The following is a 22,481-nucleotide window of genomic DNA, read 5'->3' on the forward strand; positions in this document are numbered from 1 at the left end:
TATCCTTTCGCGGTGAATCTATTGATGTTAATCCACTATTACAAAAAAGATGCCACTTCTGCTTCAGACTATTGAAGTTCTCTGATTATCAGGAGTTGGAGACTGATTTAGGGCAGTATTGCTATACTTGTTCTGTTAAAATTTTTCCTAGTTGTCTGCTGCTGACCACTAGTGGGAACTAGTGGTAAATGGAGCAGTACACCTGTTCTTACTATACCTTTGAGATATGGGATGTGATTCATCTGAATAAAATGGAGCATCTACAATATAGCTGTCTGCATCAGAGCAAGATCCTGTAGACTCCTGTCTTAGCCACTGGAGAGCTGGTCGATGTAGTTAAAGGAGTCTGGGTAGATTTGGTCAAGATAGATGTCTTGTTACCAAATGGGTTCTGGCTGTTGACTGTACTGGAAGACTAACAACTAGCTCATACATAGATGTCTGTGTTACAGATGTTTTATTCCTACATAGGCTGTTAACTATTTAAAACATTTTAATGCCTACACATTAATTTTGTAAAAAAAATAAAATCATTCAACTAATCAGAGTGAGATAATGAGAATAAAGGCTGGTTTGAGATTAATTTCAAAACTTCCTGTGGACTATATGAAGTAAGTGAACTCTTCTTTAGCCTTCTAAAATTTTTCTTGAATTTCCCCCCCCCACACACACTTTTATAGCTTATGACAGTTGATTAAATACTTAAATGTATTTATCAATAGTTTGATAAGAAAATGGCAAATATATTGAACAGACTTTTCAATGAATACTTCAACTGGTTTTGCTCATAAGCGTTGTCATGAGATATCTGTGAAGCACATAATTTGGAAACTTGGGAAGTGTTTGATATTAGATGTTATTGACAGAGTCACACAGATGAGTGAATATGCTAATATTTTGAGTGCTTTCAACTAAAAGTGTGAAATTTTGGAAAGTTTTGATCACAGTGAATTCTGGGAATGGGGCATATATCTGAAGTATCTTCCTAAGAATGCTAATTCACGAGGAACCAACAACATTATCACGGTGGAGGCAGTCCTAAAACTGTCTTGCAGCAGCATGACACAAACTTGTCACAAACAAGAGTAACTCCTGTTACTCTTATTAAAGGAGATGATCCCATTTCATCACCCTTCATTCCCCTTCACCCCAAATGCCACTGATGGCCGCGAGTATCAGTGTCTAAAGTTAACTACCGATGTTAAGCAAGTTAAAGGGAAGTCATTACACTTTGTATTAGAGTGTTGGTTTGTTTTTTTTAATGGCTAGGAAGATAACCTCACCTCCTTTGAGGTGTCATTTAGTCACTTAGTAATACCAAGGTTAGTAATGGTTCACTTAACACCATTTTGTTTAGAAAAAAATCATGTATTGTCAAGCTCAAGACTTGCCAGTTCAGAATTCTTTGAGTTGCACTATTGATTGTAGTTTTCCTTTTCTTATATGGAGCTGTGTAAAAACAGTCCATTTGCTCTTTTCTGTTGCAGTGCCAAGAGGAAAGTAATTTTCTTGTTTTCAGTGATAAAAAGTTCAGATCATGACATGATTATATCTTTGATTTGTTTGAAATGGGAGGAAAACTGGAATATGAACATGCTGTAATGAAAAATTGTGTATTAGTTTTACTGTTGTTTATGAAATACAATAAAAAACCTCAGTATTATCATATTGTAAATTAAGGTTTATTCCTTTAATCCCATTCAATGAGTCAGGAAGGATTGCCATGAAGATTTTAATTTTGTTTAGATTTAGTTTAGATTTAGCAATCTGTTCTGACAGACCCAAAGTCATGCTGGTCTCAAGCTTGTTGAGGGCATACATGTATGCATGCTTACTCCCCAGAAAGGAAAAATAATCCTAAATCAAGACTTTTTTGAAGTAAAACAAGTTTTCTTTTTAGTCCAACAGGCAACCAGCTAAACTGAATTTATTGACCTGCCAGGTGAAACCAAATGCTGAAGATAAGAAGTCATTTGATCTAATATCACGTATGTAGCAACTTTAGTACCATCATGCATTATTTGGGATTTCTAAAAATGTCATTCCAAGATACTTTGTTCAAATACTACCATTCAAAATTGAGATCTATATCCAGATACATGCAGTGCCTCATGAGTGTTCAGATCTCGCTAGTTTTGAAGAGAGGTTGAATGGACAAATGAATATAGAACCTCTTTTGTCTGTGTGACATAAATACTATTCATTTGTGATAAGGCATGAAATGCAGCATATTTGCTGCGCTGCTAAGCTCCGAGAGATGGTTAACAGCTTAGCGGGACGTGCATAAGCTATATCCAGCGGGAAATGGAAAACACCTTTGGCCTCATCTTGGTTTTTCTTCATTGTCTGTTCTGCTTTTTGAGTGCTGTTTAGGGGGTTGGGGATGGCAAGGAGAACCCTATTTCTCTTGTTCTCTTATCTTTTTAAAATATGCTTCTGTCTGTGTAAAATTGGTAGCAAATTGTCTTCTCAGTGTTAAAGCTTCTGTGATTTCCCTTCTTCCCATTTTGGTCTTATATAGCAGGTGTTTTTATCGAATCTGATAAAATCCATAAAAATGCTTTTGAAGTCGATGAGTCACCTTACTGTTTTCAGTCTTTACATATATAGTATTAACCAACAACTAATTCCAACATTCTGTATTTACAAGGACAGTCTATGAAACCTTTGAATGTAAGGGATAATGCCCACTTCATATTTCATCCTTTGGTTAGTAAAAAGTTTCTTAACTCAAACAGAGGGGAAAAAGTATTGAACAAATTCATTTTGCCCTTTTCTGCTACTTACGTTTCAAATTTGACTTCAGAATGGCAAAATTTGATTCATATGCTTATTTTTCTTTAATATTTCTCAATGTAAGACTTTTGAAATACAGACATTTGGTGTAAATTGAAATTCACCATTTCATCTTTCTCTGTTTTTTGGGTTTTGGTTTTTTTTATAACTGTGTTCCATAGTTATGAATAAAGTATAAATGTTGCTGGTTAAGAGCAATTGCTCTTAAAAGCTTTAGTTGCCACATAAGTTTTAGTAACAATTATGTTGGTATTTTAAAATTTATCATGTGTCAAATGAAAAGATGTATTTATTTATTTCAGATAATAGAACATACCACTTTCAAGCAGAAGATGAACAGGAATACGTAGCGTAAGAATGTTTACATTTTTTCAAGTTTATTTTGCCAGTAGAGGTGTATGTAATCACACATAATAGTGGAAATAGTTTCCTCAGTTAATGCAGTAGTGCCTACTGTCTGTTTCTGCTATTCTAAATTTCTAAATGTAAACTATTTTGTGTCATGCTACAGGGCTCTCTGAAAACCTTGTAGTATTAAAAACAAAACAAAAAAAATCCCAACCAACCAAAACCCCATTTAGATTGTCTACCCTGCCAGCACATTGTTTGTGCAGTTGCTTGGCATAATATAGTAGATCAGGTTATGAGGGTTCAAATGAAATAGTTTTAAATTCTTCTTAAATCTTCTGTGTCAACCCTGTTTTGCAGTTACTTTTTTCCTCCTGATTCTACCTTTTCCTTTAAATTAAAAATAATAAGTAGATAAAAGATCTCTATATAAGACATAGAAAATATTTACAAGTAATGCGTCTTTTGTACTGTAGGCCTAGAAATAAACAGCGAAACAAATCTCTGAGATTTGTGTACTTTAGAATCCAGTAACTTGCTTCATTAATGCATGTTTCCAACCAGATGATTTCCTTTAAAACAATCTTTCTTCCTGCTACGTCACAACTACTTCTTGTCCTGAGAACCATGTACCACTTTTTTTCCTCTTGAACGTTGTTCTTGGTGTCATCCAAAGTGTGTGGTGCAGAACGTTACAGTCTAATGCTCATCGCCTGACAATTCCAAGAATAAAGTTACTAGTGAAGAGTGCAGCAAGCCTGAGCCTTCCAGGCTGCCTCATTCATCAGGACTTTTCATGCTCTTCTGTTTCATGTCCATATTCCAACGCAAGATTGTGTTGCTCCATGTGTATTTTAAAGGTACAGGGAGTGTTTGTAGGGTATTTCAGTTGTTTGGTAGTGTTGGGATGCAGTGGCATTGACAGCTCAACATTGGGAGGCATGAACGGAATGGGAAGGCTGGAGAGTTCTTTGTCATGCAGCCAGAGTCTTCCACAGCTTTATGCTGGCCCTTGGAGGGCAAAGCTGACTTGCTGGTCGTGCTTACTGCATTCATTCTAGAACTTAATTATTCCAGTAAGTGTCTTGGTCATGAAGAAAATACTGTTATTTCTGATCAGTAATGTGCTTGATGAGTCAGAAGCTTTTGTTTCTATGCCATAAATTTAGTTTTTACTATATTTGTTGGTTTAAAAGGTGAAGTTTATTTTTTTTTTGTCTTAACACATGAGTAAGATAGGAGAGAATACATTAGTAAGCTAATTCTTCTGATTGGCAGGTCAATACATTTAGGTTAGCTGTCGGCCCATTGGATTGTTTTGGAATTCCAGGCTGGTTTTATTTCCCATTAGAACTATAGTTCCCATTTGTTTACCACTAAACTCTGATTCATCACTTCAAAGTCCAGTGGCTGAGAAAATGACTTGTATGGGAATGTTTATGTTCCTGCAAGTTTAAAAAGTTTCATTTACTAAAGACTTATTTGTTGCATCCAAGTGCTGGAATACATGCAGACAAACTGATAGGCCCAAAGTGTATTTTGCCTGTATTGGCACTGTAGTTCACCAACAAAAAGGTATTGTGATGCTACTCAGACAAGCGTTCTGTTTCAGAAAATTACTGAAGTGACCGCAGTAATGGTGTGTACTTTGAGATGCATGTGGAAACTTATTTTCTTTTTTCTTTAGGAAAATTTGTGCAATATTTTTAATTAATTGACGTTTAGGAACCAGAATGACTGTTAATGTGTTGATGAAAAACTACAATATAACCAAATGTTCTGTTTTTCTTGTGCAGCCACTAGATGGGTCCTAAATAAGCTTTATCTAAGATGTCATGTGAACAGCACCCTTTGACTTCCAACCTTGTTGATTTAAGAGCGTTCTGCAAGAACTATGTGATTTAGCTGCTTGATTAGAGTTGTCATCCTCTTGTTCCAATTTCCATTTGACTTGTATATGTGTGTCCCTCTCATCCCTTTCTTCTCCATCTTGTTGGTGTGTTATCCACCCAGTTTTAGTGCTGCCTCTGTTCAGTCTCTTTTTCTTTGTGCACCAATTGAGGAATAAATGCTTAAATAGATTTTCCAGGCTCACATCTTAAATAGAGAAAAAAACAAGATGCATTTCTTTATACTCTAGTTTAACTGACCCTGCATACATTGTCCTAGTGATCATTTTAAATTGCTTCCATAAAGAGTTCCTCAAACTACTCAAAAATAATAATAATGATGATAAAAAAGCAGACGGATTAAAATACAAATCACTGAAGCCTACATTCTGCTATAGGTCTGTTACTGCTTCCCCTCAAACATTTCCTGTAGTCCAGTGCATTTCTTGATTCTTACCCAGCCAGCTGTCTGTTGACCTTTACTGCTTGACTGTCCTTCAAAATTCTCGGTGGATTATTAGTTTCTCTAGCAGATAACGTACAGTATGTGTGTGTGTAGGGGGGAAGCATGCGTATATTTATGTGTATGTTAGAAAAAAATGTAACTTCAGGTCTCTAAAATAACCAGATATATGTTTTTAATATATACAGTAATAGACTCTTTCTGCTTTTTGATAATTCTGGATAAAGCCAAGCAAACTCTGTACATGACCTTTTAGTTCTTTTCTACTGTCTTTTCGAAGGTCAAGAGTATCTCCATTTCTGTAGGAGAAGCCTGAATTATAAACAAAGCTATAGTCAGAAATTTTGCTATGAAGGAACCACACATCTGACTTCAGTCTAGTGTTTAGCAACAGTCTTCAGACGTTTCCTACTTTGGGAAGACTGAGTTGGAAGGTCTTGATACTATCTGTTGCTTGTTCCATACGGAAAGGTTGTTTCTGAAAGTTTGCAAATTACTATGCTAGTGTTCTGTTTATGCATTTACCTGGAAACAACAATGTTGCAATAGGGATTGTCAGAAGAGACAGATAAATTTTTATTGCAAAGAAAAAAACCAAAACCTAATAGCCTGGTTATTGTGGGAGGGCTTTTATTGGCTTAGAAATGCTGAAGAAAAATAAGAGGAACTTGAGTCTGGTCCACCTGAGGTTAATGAATGCTTCTGTTGCCTTCACTGGATCCAGAAGTCGCCCATGATGCCAGATTTTTGTTTAGCCTCATGAGTTTTTTCAAAGCTGGTAATCTCCAGCAAACAAAACGCTTTAAAGGACCCCGAGAAACTGCTCAGACCCAGGAAAAGAACTGTAGTAGAAGATTGCGCAACCTTACTGTATTAAATAGAAGACAAAGCAATTCTGTGAGACTTGAGTAATTTTAAATTATTTGAAAGAACACTACAAAGTATTACCAGAAGCTTTTTGACTGTTAGCTTGACACTGGAGAAATACAGCAAATATATTTGAAGAAAAAAAAGGGAAGAAAAAGCAGACTAGTGCAGATAAGAAAAAAGGGGAAGAACAGCAGTCATATATTATAAACAGCAGTCATTTTTATAAACTGTTGATGCCGAGTTAATGTACCATACTTATTGATTTGACTTGTTTATTTTTTCATTGTACGGCCTGCACCGCAGGCCTGGTGACCAGCTGGAGACCTCGTGTGTAAATGGCGTTAGTCATTAAGAACGTGGTGGTGTTGTGCTTGTGTTAAATGGGCCTTGCTGCCGACGTCGGGAAGAGTTGACACTGCGGTGCCTCTTGCTCTGACTGTCTCACAGATGACACCAATGACCCGCGGCCTTGGACTGCGGGTTCCTCCTAGCTGAGCCAGCGCAACCAAAATAACTTAGTGCTCTCACAGTTTAGAAACTCTTCATATGGAAATTTGTATCAAACTAACAGCTGGCTCAGTCACGTCATGTTTATTTTAATTGCATCTAATAATTTTTTAATTTTTACTGCATAGTTGAGTTTTATTCAAATTCTGCCTTTTTAACAAACTAATCAAACTGTAACCCTGATAGAAATTGTCAACAAATGTCAGAATAAATGTTGTCTGAGTTTAATGATTATTTTACTCTGTGTGTTTAACACAACATTACTATGATATTAGAAGCAAGACACTGCTGCCTCTTATTTTTTTAGTAACATTGGATTTCATCAGAAAAATTGCAGAAGAATGCCATCTAGTGTAGGTTCTTATATTGTATCATATAACTGGAGAGAGATATTCATGTAAATATATTGTTTTCAGCATGTTAACTATGGAGCAAATTTGTTTTTAGATCTTCCAATTTCTCTTTTATTTTTCAAGTTGATTTTTCAATAATTTTTTTTAAGCATTTTCTTTTAAGTACAAGTTCCTAGATTATTCTCTGCCCATAAAAAATTTAACAACCAGATGTGTATGAAGTATATAATATACAGTGCCCATATACCAGTTCAGGCTCTAAATCTGTATTGCAAGATTATATACATAAATTTACCTTTGAAATCCTTTAAAGTTTATCTATGCATTATTATTTCAGTGAGAAATTATGAATTTTGGTCTGAAGTTCTCTTAGTTTGTTTAGATGACCATAGCCATTTTAGCACATTTCAGAAGATTGATGATTGCAGATAATTGTGATATTTTAAACAGGAAATGGATTGAGGACACTGCCAATTTAAAATTTTTCTGTGTTAAAAAAAAAAAAAAAAGTGTATTTGCAATAGATCTAAAATCATTGTACCTGGGAGGATTTTTTTTAACTTGCTCTTTTTCTAAATTAGGCAACACTGCATCTACAATGTGCTTGTCCTTAGTATAACCACTTTCCCCTCTTTACTTCCACCTGTAGGGCAGCAGCCACTGAGGCATTTTTTTCTTTATTTTTAATTAAAACATTACTGTGTAAACAAAAACTTGTGGGGGCGGGGGGGGGGGGGGGAACTAGAGCCAGAAATACCATTAAAGTCTTGATTTGTTGCAGTCAACTGTTGCTCTTAAAATTTTATGTCGGCTATCAATATCGTTACTCTCCTCATCTTCTCTTCCTTAGCCCATTTGTTGCCATGGTAATTTTCATTAATTTGGACATTACAGTCTGACTCTGATTAGTGCACTGAGACCTGCTTTTTAAAGGCAGCTAGACATAAACACATTCAAAAATGTGCTTGCTGTCTCCTCTATGGAGAGAGATGCACACTGGAGAAAGTAGTGGTTATAATTTTCTCCTCTAATAATGGGATTGACTTTAGGAAGATCTTAGGCACCTACTATTAAAGCAGTTCAATTTACAGGAGTTTAATTCACCCTTTCTCTTCCACAGCTTCTACTTATTTGAGGAACCTGAGGACTGTACTATTTTGACTTTAAAATTGTTCACCAAAGGGACATTAGAATTAAGATTTTTTTTCTCTTTGTCTTTTCTCATTCCTGCCTACCTTTTCTCAGTTCTTTCCTGTCCGTCTCTCACTTTTCCCCCACTCACTCTCTCCCACTATACAGTCCTTCCCTATGTTCCCACTAATATTTTTGTTCCTGGCAAGCTTTCTACAGTTTATAGATTAACTTGTATTTGCAAATGCAGATCTTCATTAAGGTCTTTATCTTGTGCTAGATGGATATCAGTATTGACTAACAGCAAAGAAGAAGCATTAAATATGGCATTCCGTGGAGAGCAGAGCACAGGGGAAAACAGTTTAGAGGATCTGACAAAAGCCATTATTGATGACATACAGAGATTACCCGGAAATGAAGTCTGTTGTGATTGTGGCTCACCAGGTATCTCAATTTGTTAATGTCATCAACTTCTTGTTGGGAGCAAAGTAATTTCTTTAAAGAAGTGTTTGTAGAGTGCAAACTAGTTTTCTAAGTGATATATTCATCAGTCTTCAGCCTGTTTCTAGAAGAACAAATATGACTTTCATACGTTAGTTCCGTTTAATTCACTAAAATATTTTTGTGTGTTGTCTGTGCTTACTTCCAGCAGTTCAAGCCCCTCTGGAGTTTGAACTGTTCTTGTTGCACTGTCTCTAGATGCTTGTTGCACTTGAATGGAAGTTGCTTGGCATCACTGATCCTGTGCATGCTACTAAGTAGAAGTGAGTAATGCTTAGACAATGATTGTGGAAAAATTGACCTGGCCAGGATCTTACTCTGAGGTTTTATCTTGGCATGAGACTACTGGAATTGCAGTATCAAAAATACTCAGAGGCAGAATAAGTAGTCTTGTGCAAAGAATGAGACCCAGAGTTGGAATCCTATCAGATTATATCTTCAGAAGTAGAGAGTTACAGGTCAGTTGTATGCTGATTAGAGCTTGAGAAGAGTCAACTTGTCAGAGAACTACTGAATTGATATGGTAGTTGGCAGCTGTTACAGCTTTCACATCTAAAGAGACACTTCAAGAAGGTGATGTTCATTTGGAGCTGAGTAGATTGTATGTGTCTTGAAGATGCTTACTAATGCAGAACTGATACAAATAAGAAATGCTTAGATAAGAATGCAAAGTGGAATATAATTATGTCAAATCCTGGAATCGGTTCATTCAATTACTTCATCGTGTAAAGCTACAGAAACTTTGGATTACAGTTCTCATTCATCTGTTAAGTTATAGTGAAGTTTTAAGCTGTACCCCAGCTTGGTGCTTTAAAACTCTTGACTTAATGCTTTATCAGTTACTATTTAAGATCAAGGAAGAGATTAATTTGAAGACATGTATGTATACAAAATATGTCTGGAGCTTTTTCTTTTCCTTAAAAACTGGTATTGCTTCTTATGTAGCATTCATAGTGTGAGATCTATTCCAATGTTGCATGCAGATCTCCTCCATGGCAGCAATTTTTTTTTTTTTTTTTTTTGCTGGACTAGCCAATGTTCCTTAAATTTTCTACAACATATTACTATTTTACATATTGGAAAGTGCTATGGTTAATGTTTCATGAAGAAATACTATTTAAAATTTAAGAAGTAAAAATTAAGAGTTTGCCAATGGTGAAATTTAGGAGATCTGTTTCTTTTAAAAACAGGAAACAAAAGCTTTACATTCTTCCTACAAGAAACAAATCCTAAATCTATTCAAATATGGTCATTCAGTGTGGATTTGTAAGTCTAAATTCAGTGCCTTTGGGGTTGTCCCTAAATTTGAAAAACTTAATTCCATTGGTAGCAATTTCTGTTTACATTTGCACTGCATTTTGGAGAAAAGTATGGAATATTTTTAGTTTATTTCCATTTGTAAAAACATTAAATGAGGAGTCATTTCAGAATACATTGGGACTTCTTACCACTATTGAAAACTTTTTCTTGGACTTTGATTAAATATTTTGGTTTTCAATTGTACAGATCCAACATGGCTATCAACTAATTTGGGCATTTTAACCTGCATTGAGTGTTCTGGAATACACAGAGAAATGGGTGTCCATATTTCTCGAATCCAGTCTTTGGAATTAGACAAATTAGGAACGTCTGAACTCTTGGTAAGTTTCTTTAATTTGGATTATTTTTTAAGTCAAATGTTGACCTCTATATAGGAAACATTCAGGTGTCTAATTAACAGTTAATTTTTTTTCAAGGTATGAGTTTTGTAGAATGTCATCTTTGTATTTTTGTAAGTATCTTGAAGGAGGGTTTTTACTTTTACGTATTATTGATGCTTTTGACCACTTGTCACTTCTCATGTTCATTTCCTGAGGTTTTGCAGAATGAATGTTGACATCCGTTGTGATTAGTGCCATCAGAACTTTGCCTCTCATTAGTTGATCTTGACCCTAAGTCAGAGTAGTCTAAAATCTCATGTGATTAAAGAAAATGAAAGCTAATTTAACTTGAAAAGTGAGAACAACTATTGCTAATTTTGACAAAAAGTGTTGAATGAATCTTTTAGTTGATGGAAGAAACCCTGTAACATTGAAGTTATGAAAGGAATTTAATGTGAGAGTACTAAAAAAGAAAAAAAAAGCGAAGAAAAAAATCCAAACAAAAACCCCTCAAACAGCAGGTTTATCTTCCCAACTGTTTGGCCTGTGAGAACACACTTGTTAGAGAAATTTTGTATGGGGAAAATTGAGAAAAGATAGAAGGCAGTTCTGCGCTTGTGTGTAGGTTTAACATTAGCACTGATACTCTCGAAATCTTGTCTTGTTCACAAAGTTACTATTGATTTAAATCAAATTTTACTAAGCATGACTTTCCAGTAGGTCAGATGATCTTTCCAAAAATAACTTCCTGATCAGAGTACTAGCACTGGTTCAATGTTCATGCTGCTAGTTTCTCATTCTGTTTTTATATTGAAGGCAGATTGTCTTGAAATACAAATAGCTGCGACTGTGAAGCCTGTTGTGCAAGTTCTGGGATGATAGGATGCACACGTGAAAATATTTTTAATTGCTTTATATTTACTGTAGTCATCGTGCTTTAATTTTGCAGACCTGTGTATTCCATCTTTTATTAGTAGTGTGGAAAATGCACATTGATAGTCCAGTTTTTAGGTTGCTGTTAGACCCGAAAAACCGCCACCCTCATATATATTTTTTGTCTTATTGCAGCTGGCCAAGAATGTAGGAAATACTAGTTTTAATGATATTATGGAAGGGAATTTACCTAGTCCTTCGCCTAAACCCAGTCCATCAAGTGATATGTAAGTTTTGAATCTCTAAATTCTTTAACATTAAGTTTACTGTGGAATATATATGTGATGTAAAACGTCTTAAACAGTAACCAAGCCAGAGGAGGGCAAGGAAGGCAGAGGATTGAGGTTTCTGCTCCAACTGTGGAGTTTCTTAGAAGTTCAGTCTGTTGTAATGTAGTCACTATATGGCTCCCTCAGCGTAGAAAACATTAAGTTTGTGTTTCAAGACTCTTTATTTTGAATTTTGAATGTTTTTGAGTTTTGTAGTGTCCCCTCAGGTGATAAACACAGTTGTGCTAAATGATGCTAGCTTCAGGTATTGTCTTGAGATGATGACAAGCTTTTTCTTCCGTTCCCTGGTGTAGGAGTTGCACAGAAAGTATAACAGATGTGGTTTTGCCACAGAAGACCTTTTAACCTATTATGCTGTTTTCTAGATGACTCAGTATTTTTTCTTTTATCCTGTTTTTAGCATGTAGGTATGGTTCCACAAGAAATCACATTTCAGCCTTTGTTTTTTCTTTGGTCTTAGTCCCCAGAGTCAGAATAATTTTTGTATGTTAACAAGAAGGCCAGATAAAATTGAATATGTACGTTATTTTGGGCTTGTTTGCAGGACAGACACATATTATAATAATAAGAAATAACACAGTCTTTATCAGATATTTTTCCTCTTCCCTTCTCAGCTCCTGAGTTAGGCAAGGTGATTTTAAATTTAAATCATTGACCCATTTTTCTAAAAATTTCTAAACCGAGCTCTATTTTCACACCCCACAGGACTGCACGTAAAGAATTTATCACTGCTAAATATGTAGATCATAAGTTCTCTAGGAAGACTTGTGCATCTGCAGCAGCTAAACTGAATGAATTACTTGAGGCTGTCAAATCCAGGGATTTACTTGCACTAATTCAAGTCTATGCAGAGGGGGTAGAGCTAATGGAGCCACTGTTAGAGCCTGGACAGGTAAGCTTTTCAGGTAAACAAAGCAGAGTATTTTAAATAATGTCTATTTGTAAAATATCCAGGACCTGCTACCTTTGATGCTAAAAGAAGAGAAACAACAGATTAAAATGGTGGGTTTTTTCTTCCTTTCCTTAACGTGGCATCCTTGTGTGGAGGGAAAAGACCACTGTATCTGTTGTCATCAATTGCTCTAAAGGAGCGTAAAATGCAATAGTAACATCCATGCACTGTTCTCGGTACAACTATAGTATGTTGAAAAGCACCTGTTCTGCAATATGTTTTCTTTAGGAAAAGGCCCAAAGAGAGAGGACTTGGCTTGATAACCCAGGCTCACCTGATATCACATGCACTATTATATCAGCTTTTAAAGTCGTTGCTGAAGGGACACATTAATGACTATATGCAAGTCTCTGTTTATTCTCTATGAGGAATAAGTAAATCTGATGCCTTCACAGCTTCTGATGAAACATTTACAAAAATACAATTTCTTTCAACCAGGAAGAGAAATTTATTTTTTTAATAAAGCTCTGAATACTTGATCTTCCTTCTGAAGTCAGTAACAACTTTTCAGAAAAATCAGTCTAGGTTGACCTCAAGTAGCCATGTAGAAATGTTGCTCAAGAGCAATGTAGCCTGTTTTTATAGATAATTGATGCTGTGTAACCACTTGGTCAGCAATGTTTTGTCCCATTACTTTTGAACCCAACTTGGAGAGATCTCAGAGAATGTTCTCAACAAGTTCTGTGAAAATAGCTCACTTGGCAAAGGACAGAGTGCTTGGAGGCAATAAGTTCAATATAGCACTTGAGATATCACAGAGTGCTTATCATAGAAACACATTACAGATTCTTTAACTACAAGGTACACTTTCTATATTTGTCATCCGTAGCAGTTACCACAGAATTAGCTCCTTAGCGTTTCTCAGCTATTGCAGTCAGTGATACCTAGAACACCAACTGGAATGTAGTCTGCAGTTCAGACATTTATAGCAGCATTCTCCACTGTAAATTCTCTGATGTTTAATGAAGTAATGTTTTTTTAAAAGTTGTGACTTTATTTCTAAATATATGTACTGTAATATAGGAGGTTTTTTAAATGCCCTTTATGATCAATAGGAGTAATGAAATCTGGGTTTAGATGAATTTCTTATGCAACTTTTAAACTGAATTAAACAGTATTTTTATTTAAATGCATTAATACATATGTTATATTTATAGAAAATAAAGTATGATTCAGTTTAAGTTCAACAAGAAGCCCTCTGTCTGGGGAGGAACAACCCCATGCACCAACATATGCTGGGAACCACCCAGCTGGACAGCAGCTTGGCAGAAAAAGATCTAGGGGTCCTGGTGGACACCAAGTTGAACATGAGCCAGCAGTGTGGCCTTGTGGCAAAGGCCAATGGTATCCCAGGCTGCAGTAGACAAAGTGTTGCTAGCAGGTTGAGGGAAGTGATCCTTCCCCTTTACTCAGTGCTGGTGAGGCCACAGCTGGAGTACTGCATCCAGTTCTGGGCTCCCCAGTACAAGAGAAACTTGGACATACTGGAGAGAGTGCAACGAAGGGCCACAAAGATGTATGAGAGTCTGGAGCACCTGATGTATGAGGAAAGGCTGAGAGAACTGGGACTATTCAACCTGGAGAAGAGAAGGGCACAGGGGGATCTTATCAATGTATATAAATACCTGAAGGGATGGTGTACAGCAGGATGGAGCCAGGTTCTTTTCAGGGGTGCCCAGTGACAGGACCAGAGGCAATGGGCACAAACTGAAACACAGGACGTTCCCTCTGAACAGCAGGAAACTTTTTTTTTTTTAATTGTGAGGGTGACCGAGTACTGGCACAGGTTGCCCAGGGAGGTTGTGGAGTCTCCATCCTTGGAGATATTCAAAAGCCATCTGGACATGATCCTGGGCAACTGGCTCTGGGTGGCCCTGCTTGGCAGGGCGATTGGACCAGATGACCTCCACAGGTCCCTTCCAACTTCAACCGTTCCGTGATTTTTGTAAGAGATTTAATGTATGTAGGACTATGATTTTTTTTTTTTTTTCTTTTGGTGGGTTTTTTCCCCCTGGTTTTGTAGGAAATAGCGTTGTAGCCATGCTTACAGGTCACTGAGGTGTCATAAAGCAACAGGTACTGCAAATTCACTCAGTATTCCTTGACAGGATCCCTTTTAGTTAGTAGTAGCTAAAATGGTTAAAGGGTTCTCAGGATTGCTCCATCCAGCTGGGAAAAAGGGAAGAATAGTTTTGAGAAAGCTGTGCTATGAGAAAGTGTGATGCTGTTTCCTTTGAAGCACATGGTGTCTTCTAGAGACCAGAAAGGCAATAACTGTTTTTGTCAGAATTTCCTAATAATATTTTTCTGTTGAGAGACTTGTTATAAAACAGTGACATATATCTCGGTGCATCGGATACTAGAAGCTTTGCAGAAATTAGACACAAAAATCTAACTTTTATTTACATGTGTTTAGGAGCCAGGTGAAACAGCACTTCATTTAGCAGTCCGGACTGCTGACCAAACCTCTCTCCATCTGGTTGACTTCCTTGTACAAAACTGGTATGGATTGCTCATTTTTCATTAAATTGTGCATGAAAAATGTAGATATTCAAAGCTATCTTGCAGTGCTTTGGACAGTGTTTGCTCATCACTTATAATTGTTTTCCTTAGATATGTTTGGAAAGAGCATGATGTCATACCTTTTGAGTTGACCTTTGTGCTTCTAATGAGTAGAGAAAGGAAAAGAAGTGTAGATTAAGAACATGGAAAGCCGTTATATAAAAACGGGATGAAAGGAAAAACTATGTAGAGCAAAAGAGCATTGATTTAGAACACATGGCAGTATGAAACAATGCAAAGGAATAGTTCAGGTAAAGGAGGGATGACAAGTAAATGTTCCAAATACAGCATCCGTGCAAAGAAATTGCACAAGGGTCTTTCTCAGAAAATTATGAATAGAAGCTAGATTAACTTTGAAAAAGGTGTTATAATAGTTAATAAACTCTATTAAAGCTATTGAGAGCATAATCTTCTTAACTAGTAATTTTCAATATCTAGTTTATTGGCTGAGCTATTCTTTGTTGCCAAGAGATGTGTTCATAAAAGTGAAAAAACTTAATGAAAACTTTTTTTTTTTAAATCAAATGGTGTAGTGGTACAACATTATTTTTTATGTTTCACAACAATGATTAAATGAGATCAGTTCCAATCCACTTCTATAGTATGCTATTAAGTGAAAGAAGCAGCGGTCGCTTGCTGTGTCAGGTGGTGGGTTTTGCAGAACGACGAGGGAGGAGGGTTGGGGAAACACAGCAGACTCATCACAACGTGCTTGAGCTGGTGGGGGGAAGGCTTGAAGATTTTTTTAATTTTTGTTTTTCCCTCAGCATAGCAAGTCATACCTGCTATGTGCAGTCAGTGAATACTTTTTGTTTTTTACCCCCCTTCGCCTCTCTAATAGTTTACGTAGCGTTGTACATAGGGAGTGTTTGAGAGGAAGTTTGGTCTTCTGGTAACGGCACAGACTTGGAATCCATGTTGATGACATCATCTCTTGGGCTATGTGCACTAGCTGTGTAATCTTGACCTAAAATTTATTCTACCACTACTCCCTCATGTTAAATGGAGTGCTGACTATTGTAGAAGGTTCATTAAAATACAAAATATAAGCTACTAATATTTCAAGCTGTTTGACATCTTAATTTGAAAAATGTGTTAGAAGCCCAAATTATTATTTTGAGCATTATTAAGGATTTGTTGTTTTGGATTATTATTTAAATTATTTTGTTTAGTTAGGAAGCTTTATAGTTTCTTCTGACAACTATCATCTTTTACATGTTTTGTCATCTGTCTGTATTTTTTGTCTCAGTCTCAAATTTAAGAGCATCTTTATAATCATATAGGCTCTGCACTTACTCTTCAATATGGTTAATACTGAGTGGAAAAAAAGCTGTCATGTTCTGAGCTTTTCTTTTCATTTTTATAAATGTATTATATTGTTCCCAATATGTTAGTAACTTTTTTTGAGAAACCTTGTTTTAGAAATTGAAAACTGAAGGATGTACAATTTTAAAAAGCCATGTTGAACCCAGGGCACAATTTCTTTCCCTAACTCAGTGTGTATTCCTTATATTCTTCCTTATGACTGCATTGTGGATGCCCCCTCCCTGGAAGTGTTCAAGGCCAGGTTGGATGGGGCTTTGGGCAACCTGGTCTAGTGGAGGGTGTCCCTGCCCATGGCAGGGGGGTTGGAACTTAGATAGTCTTTCAGGTCCCTTCCAACCCAAACCATTCTATGATTCTATGACTCTTTTGTGCATCCTCACAGCTATTCTTCATAGTTCATTGAATGCGCGGGACTTACTAACCTATTCTAACTGTATCAAAATGATTTTTTAGATACTTTAAATTTAGCATGTTTGAAAGAAATTCCAGTGAAGTGCCAGGTGGAAAAAAACTGGCATGACCTTACAAAGGATTAGGTTTGAATCTTTTGAGTTTCACTTTTTTTTTCCCTTAATGAACATCTGTAGATGCTCAGTCCTTTTCAACCACAGCTTAGGAATTTCCAGTATGCTTGGAACTATTCTTAATAGTCTTTGAAAGTAATGTTTGATTAAAAAATATTTCTTTCTCCTTCTACTTCATATTTGCCCAGTAAAGTATTTATGCATTAATTATTTATAGGGATGCTAGATCTGAAATGAATAGCACAGCATACTGTACTTCTCTTGACTGGTTTTTCTTCTGTATTCAGTGGAAACCTGGATAAACAAACAGCATTGGGTAATACGGTTCTACACTACTGCAGTATGTATAATAAGCCTGAGTGTTTGAAATTGCTTTTGAGGGGGAAGCCAACTATTGATGTAGGTAAGTTCATGATATAAAACTTGGAAATAAATTTTAGGAAATCTTTATTTCCATTGTTTTGACCACTTTTATTTATGCCCCACTGCGTTAAGTGAACTTCTAAAAGGAAAAATAAAACTGTATTAGAAAGATGAAGACTTTACCACCAACCAGCCTAAAGGAAGCATTCAGTTAAGAAAGGGAACTTACATTTTTAGAGGATAATAGTGACAAAAATTTTCTAATATGAAATACTAATAGTAAACCCTAGTTTTTCCGCAGTTTTATTTCTGACACATTGTAAACGTCCTGGAATTTAGGTTTGTGACTTATATTGTAAAATTCATCTAGTACCTGTATGTTATAATGCTTCAAATGGCTGCTCACATTAATTCCACTGTAGATGTATGTGGGCTTTGTGTACACAACAGTTAATTCTTCTTTTAATATTAATGTCAGTTGGCACTGCGGCTTCACCCAGCCTGCCCTAACCACCAATGCCGCTGATTAGGGAAGGGATTAGCTTTGTCAGCTGCCTGTCTTCTGTTTGCCATCTACATAAGTGAGATAGGTATAACACTTGCTGTACCTAAACCAGTCCATTTTTCATCATGGCTTAGCAAAAGTTTAATTAAAAGTAGAATCTCTGTAAACTGTTTGCTCACAGTTAGGATAATCTCTTATTTACTTGATGCTCTCCTTTTTGTGCCATATTTTGAGAGTTAGGAAGGTATTCCATGAATCCAGCTTGTCAGGCTCAGGAGTTAAGTGTCATCACCATGTCTATAAAATATTTGCATTCTGTCAGTTTTTGGTATAGGAGAGAAGCTTTCTGAACAGTTGGTGCAAACTGAGGAGTATGAACTTTTTGTTTCTCCCTTTTTCCTCATCACCATTTGTTTTCCTCCACTGCCCAGTAAAAAACTGTTGCATAAATTTAAGTTCATATCAGTGGCAGAAGTCATTGGTTTCCTTGGCCTTTTTATACATTCTTAGAATATGTTGTAATATTACCAGAAGTTGAAGAATTTGATGTGACTTTTTTAGCAGATATGTCCCTAATTAAGAAAATGGGAAAGCTATCTCAATAAGCTTAAGTGTGCTTATTGGTCCTTCCATAGGTAGATGCCAGAAGAGTGTTCCTACTTTTTTGGTTTGGGGTTGGTTTTGTTGTTGTTTTGTTTTGTTTTTTTTAACGTTCTCACGTAGGAACTGCATGTCTTCCTTAAGCCTTAAAACATCAAATTTATACTTAAAGGTTGAAAGTTTGGAGTTTATGTAGTCTCTTAAGCCATCTGTGTGTTAACTTCAGTTAAGATATACTGTATTTTCATTCCTTTTCATATTAAAACTCCTGAGCCATCTCAGATCTTTCTATAAAGAGCCCTCCTCCTTCTGGAGTTACTAATTCTTTCAAATTCATAAGCCTTTCTTGATGGCTGCTTTGTATTTTCTAGAGTTCATGACTGGCATTCTGTGTGGAATATTACACACAGACATATTTGCTTATGAGACCTCAGTTTGACTGTTTTCAGTTCCAAATCACAGAAGTGCTTTACAATCTGGATATGCTGTAGAGTATACTCTGTTACAGCTCCATGGCATTTACTGCTATACTGTAAGAATAAATGTTCCCTCAGGTTTGTCCACATCAGGTTAGGGGGTGGGCGTTGTTTTTGTTTTTTGAGACTTGCTACTCAGCATCTAGGAAGGATCCCATTAGACCTTCTAGAGTGCCCAGACATGACCTTCTTTCTGATCAGGCATTATTCTAAAATGTAAACCGTTTTATAGCCTTTATAAAGATGAAATAGCTAGTAAGTTTTAAAATTATTCTTCTTCAAATGTCATCTTAGAATAGGACTTCTGTCTTCAGGCTTCAAACCATTATGTATTAATCAAAGTAAAATGTGTTTTTTTAAATCTTAGAATAGTTTTCTTTTTTAAGCTATCTTACCCTGTCTGCTTGCTTTTCCTGCTTATTTTATGTAAGAGTTTTACTGGCAAAGGAGTTGAGTGGAGATTGAAATGACTAAATTTCTTTATATTCCCTGCTAGGATGGTTAGGAGGGATTTGGGAACTGTCCCAGCAGATGCTGCTGTTCAGAAAGAACCTGATGATACATGAAATGCATGAGCACTTAGAGTGGAATCTTAAAGAGCTGCAGCTGCTATAGAGTAAATAGACGTTTTTGATCACTTTTAGAAGTTACTCTGCTAAAAATAGTGAAACTTAATGAATTGATTCTTTAGACATCTCAAACAATCACTCTCTTTTGTTGTTGTTGTTGTTAATCTTGTAGTAAACCAAGCTGGAGAGACAGCTCTGGACACAGCAAAAAGAGTGAAAGCTGTCCAATGTGAGGAACTGGTAAGAATCAGGGGTGGAGGGATGTTTACTTCTTTAAAGATGTGATCTACTTAAGATATCATTACCAGTGTATCTCAAACTTTGTATTGCTGCCAGCTGGCTGTGTGCTGATCTGAAGGCCCTACTACAGATGAATATTTTCTAACTTCAAAAACACAACAGTCATTTTCTTTGTAACAGTTAAAGATCGTACTTCTATTGGAAGTACTTAGTTATTTTAACCAGCATATTTGAAGGCCTTAAATACTGGAGGGTCAGGTATTCGAATATCAATTAATGCATCATTTTAGGACATTTGGGCTTCACCACCTCAAAAGCTCTTCTTAGAGGAAGGAGGACAAAACAACCCCTGAAATATTAAATCTGTCAAGACCTTTTAGGTTTGGATCTTTGCATGACTTTTCCTGCTTTGGCTTTTTCTAAATTATTTAGTGGGACAGATAGTTCAGAGATGGTGAAAGTCTAGTTACAAGGAGAATTGAAACAACTTGAAATTGAACCTCCTCAAAGGAGAAAGAAGCAAAAGTGTAATATCTGGAATTTAGGGTATCGAAACTGTAAAACACCAGCTTCTGTGGGACTTTGTCCCTCTAATCAACATGATCAGAGCAAAAACGTTCTGGAATTTTGAGAATGTATGAGTGATGTTAACAGACGCCATTTAAGAAAATTATTGGAGTTCAAGAAATAAAGGTGGTAAATGATTTTCCCAGGTACTCTTCTGAAGCAGTTAGCCAGGAATAAGGACATCAGAGCAAGAGACTTGTTTGTTCTTGGCCCTCTAAGGTGCCTCTCACCAGCATGCATTTAGTAGGCAAGTGAATTCAAGTACTGTCAAGAGATTAAAAAGTCTAAGTAGTGTGGCAGTTTCACATTCAAGACAAAACCAGAAGAATTTACAAAACAGTTGTCACTTGCTGCTTAATTCTGTTTCTCAGAACTCTTTTGCCTCATTTTGATGAGGAAAGCAGGATATCTACTTTTTCTCTGCAGCTGGTAATTTTAATACCTTTCCTTTGACAATTGAAAGTTCTAGTCATGTATTAATTATTGCATAATCAAGAGAGCTTGTCCTTCACAAATCAGAATAATTTTCCATGTGTCTGGGGATGCAAGTCAACCTTTTGCTATGGTTGATAAGGTGGTACTCTCCCTGACTTCTCAATTACTCCCATGCCTGCTGTGTAAGTAGTGCTTCCAGTATTTGGAGTATACTGTCAGCTGAAAAACAGATCAGCTCTTCAACGTACAATTGGTATGGATTGCGTCCTGTCCTCTCCCCCCTCCCCCCCAGTATGTATTTAAGAAAGTAACATCTGCCATTAATGTGGACCAACTGATTGTGTTGTAGAACAAATAAAAACCAGTGGACGTTATCAGTGAGCTTGTCTAGCAGTTAACCATTTTGATTATTGCAATCGAAATTCCACAAATACCTCACTGATTATTTCAGTTAACTATAATAGAGCATTTACTCCTTTTCTCTGTTTTCATTTTTGAAGAGGAAAATTATTTCTACATTTTTCTCACAAGTAACAATGAGATGAGGTTAAGATTAAAAAAGAAATATGAGTGAGCATATTGTTTAACATTGGCAATAAAAAGTACAAAATAAATATCTAGATGTTTGCAATGTAACAGATGTACTAACCTAATTTCTGTTGCATAGCTGGAGTCTTAACTGTAATTAAATTTGATTTCAACTCAAGTGGGTTCATTAATACTTACATAACAGATTGAAAATTCTTTCTTCCAAATTTTATTTTGGGAATATGGTTAAAGACTCTCCTGAATCAACTTGTACCAAGTAGACTACATCTCAAACGATGTGAAGGAATAAATAATGATGGGAAGTCTAAGAACTGAAAATGAGACATAATCTCCTCAGAATAACCATGAACTGCAGTTTTCTTTTTTTGCTGATCATTGTAGTAGTAGATTTATAAAGAATGGGAATACGTTATTTAGGCTGGCAAAGTAGAGGAATTTTGTGCATAAGACACATTGTCCTCATCCAGTGAGAGGTAGGGAAATATTTTAATAAAGGATAAATACTTTTTTATTTTGATTCTAGCATAAGGATTGTGATTTTGGATGGGTAATAGTATGTACCAGAATTTATATAGATTTTTGCCTTTCTCTTTTGGAAAGAAGAGCTCCAGATGCATTCTGGTTTTGTGCATATACCTTTTCTTCATGTCACCTTTTCAAATGCTTGTCAAACATGGCAAGTTCTACCCATTTTGAGAAAATCTTCCCTTTTTGCCATTTTTCTGTACCTCAAATAAATGAAAGATGTTTGTGTGATTGCCCTGAAATTGTTTCTTTTTAATGTCTGGAAAAGCATTGAACCTCTAAATATTTCAGTTTACTGCTTGCTGTTACAAAATTAACTTTGTTGACACCAAAGGAACAGGAAGTATTTTAAGAAGAATTGTTACTTCTTTCAGCTTTCTCAAGCCAAGGCAGGAAAGCTAAACCCTCATGTCCACGTAGAGTATGAATGGAATCTTCGGCAGGAAGAAATTGATGAAAGTGATGACGACTTAGATGATAAAGTAAGTGTGAATGACTGACACGGCTTTGCACAAAACCCATCAAAATTTCTGTTCTGTGGAAATGAATAGAAGTTAGGGACCCACT

At 36.1% G+C, this 22,481-nt stretch overlaps 1 protein-coding gene across 2 annotated transcripts in view; it reads left to right on the forward strand.

The window, feature by feature from the left end:
* ASAP1 (ArfGAP with SH3 domain, ankyrin repeat and PH domain 1) overlaps positions 1-22,481 on the forward strand; it is a 160,834-nt gene that overhangs the window by 110,720 nt on the left and 27,633 nt on the right. For both annotated transcript variants that reach the window (XM_054816367.1, XM_054816369.1), the window contains 10 exons: positions 1,901-1,988; positions 3,099-3,147; positions 8,638-8,801; positions 10,365-10,498; positions 11,567-11,658; positions 12,427-12,613; positions 15,090-15,175; positions 17,373-17,488; positions 19,771-19,838; positions 22,289-22,396. In XM_054816367.1, the coding sequence (XP_054672342.1) occupies positions 1,901-1,988; positions 3,099-3,147; positions 8,638-8,801; positions 10,365-10,498; positions 11,567-11,658; positions 12,427-12,613; positions 15,090-15,175; positions 17,373-17,488; positions 19,771-19,838; positions 22,289-22,396 (1,092 nt within the window). The remainder of the gene's footprint in view (positions 1-1,900; positions 1,989-3,098; positions 3,148-8,637; positions 8,802-10,364; positions 10,499-11,566; positions 11,659-12,426; positions 12,614-15,089; positions 15,176-17,372; positions 17,489-19,770; positions 19,839-22,288; positions 22,397-22,481) is intronic.

The sequence above is a fragment of the Grus americana genome, chromosome 2, assembly GCF_028858705.1.
Source record: "Grus americana isolate bGruAme1 chromosome 2, bGruAme1.mat, whole genome shotgun sequence".
Lineage (NCBI taxonomy): Eukaryota > Metazoa > Chordata > Aves > Gruiformes > Gruidae > Grus > Grus americana.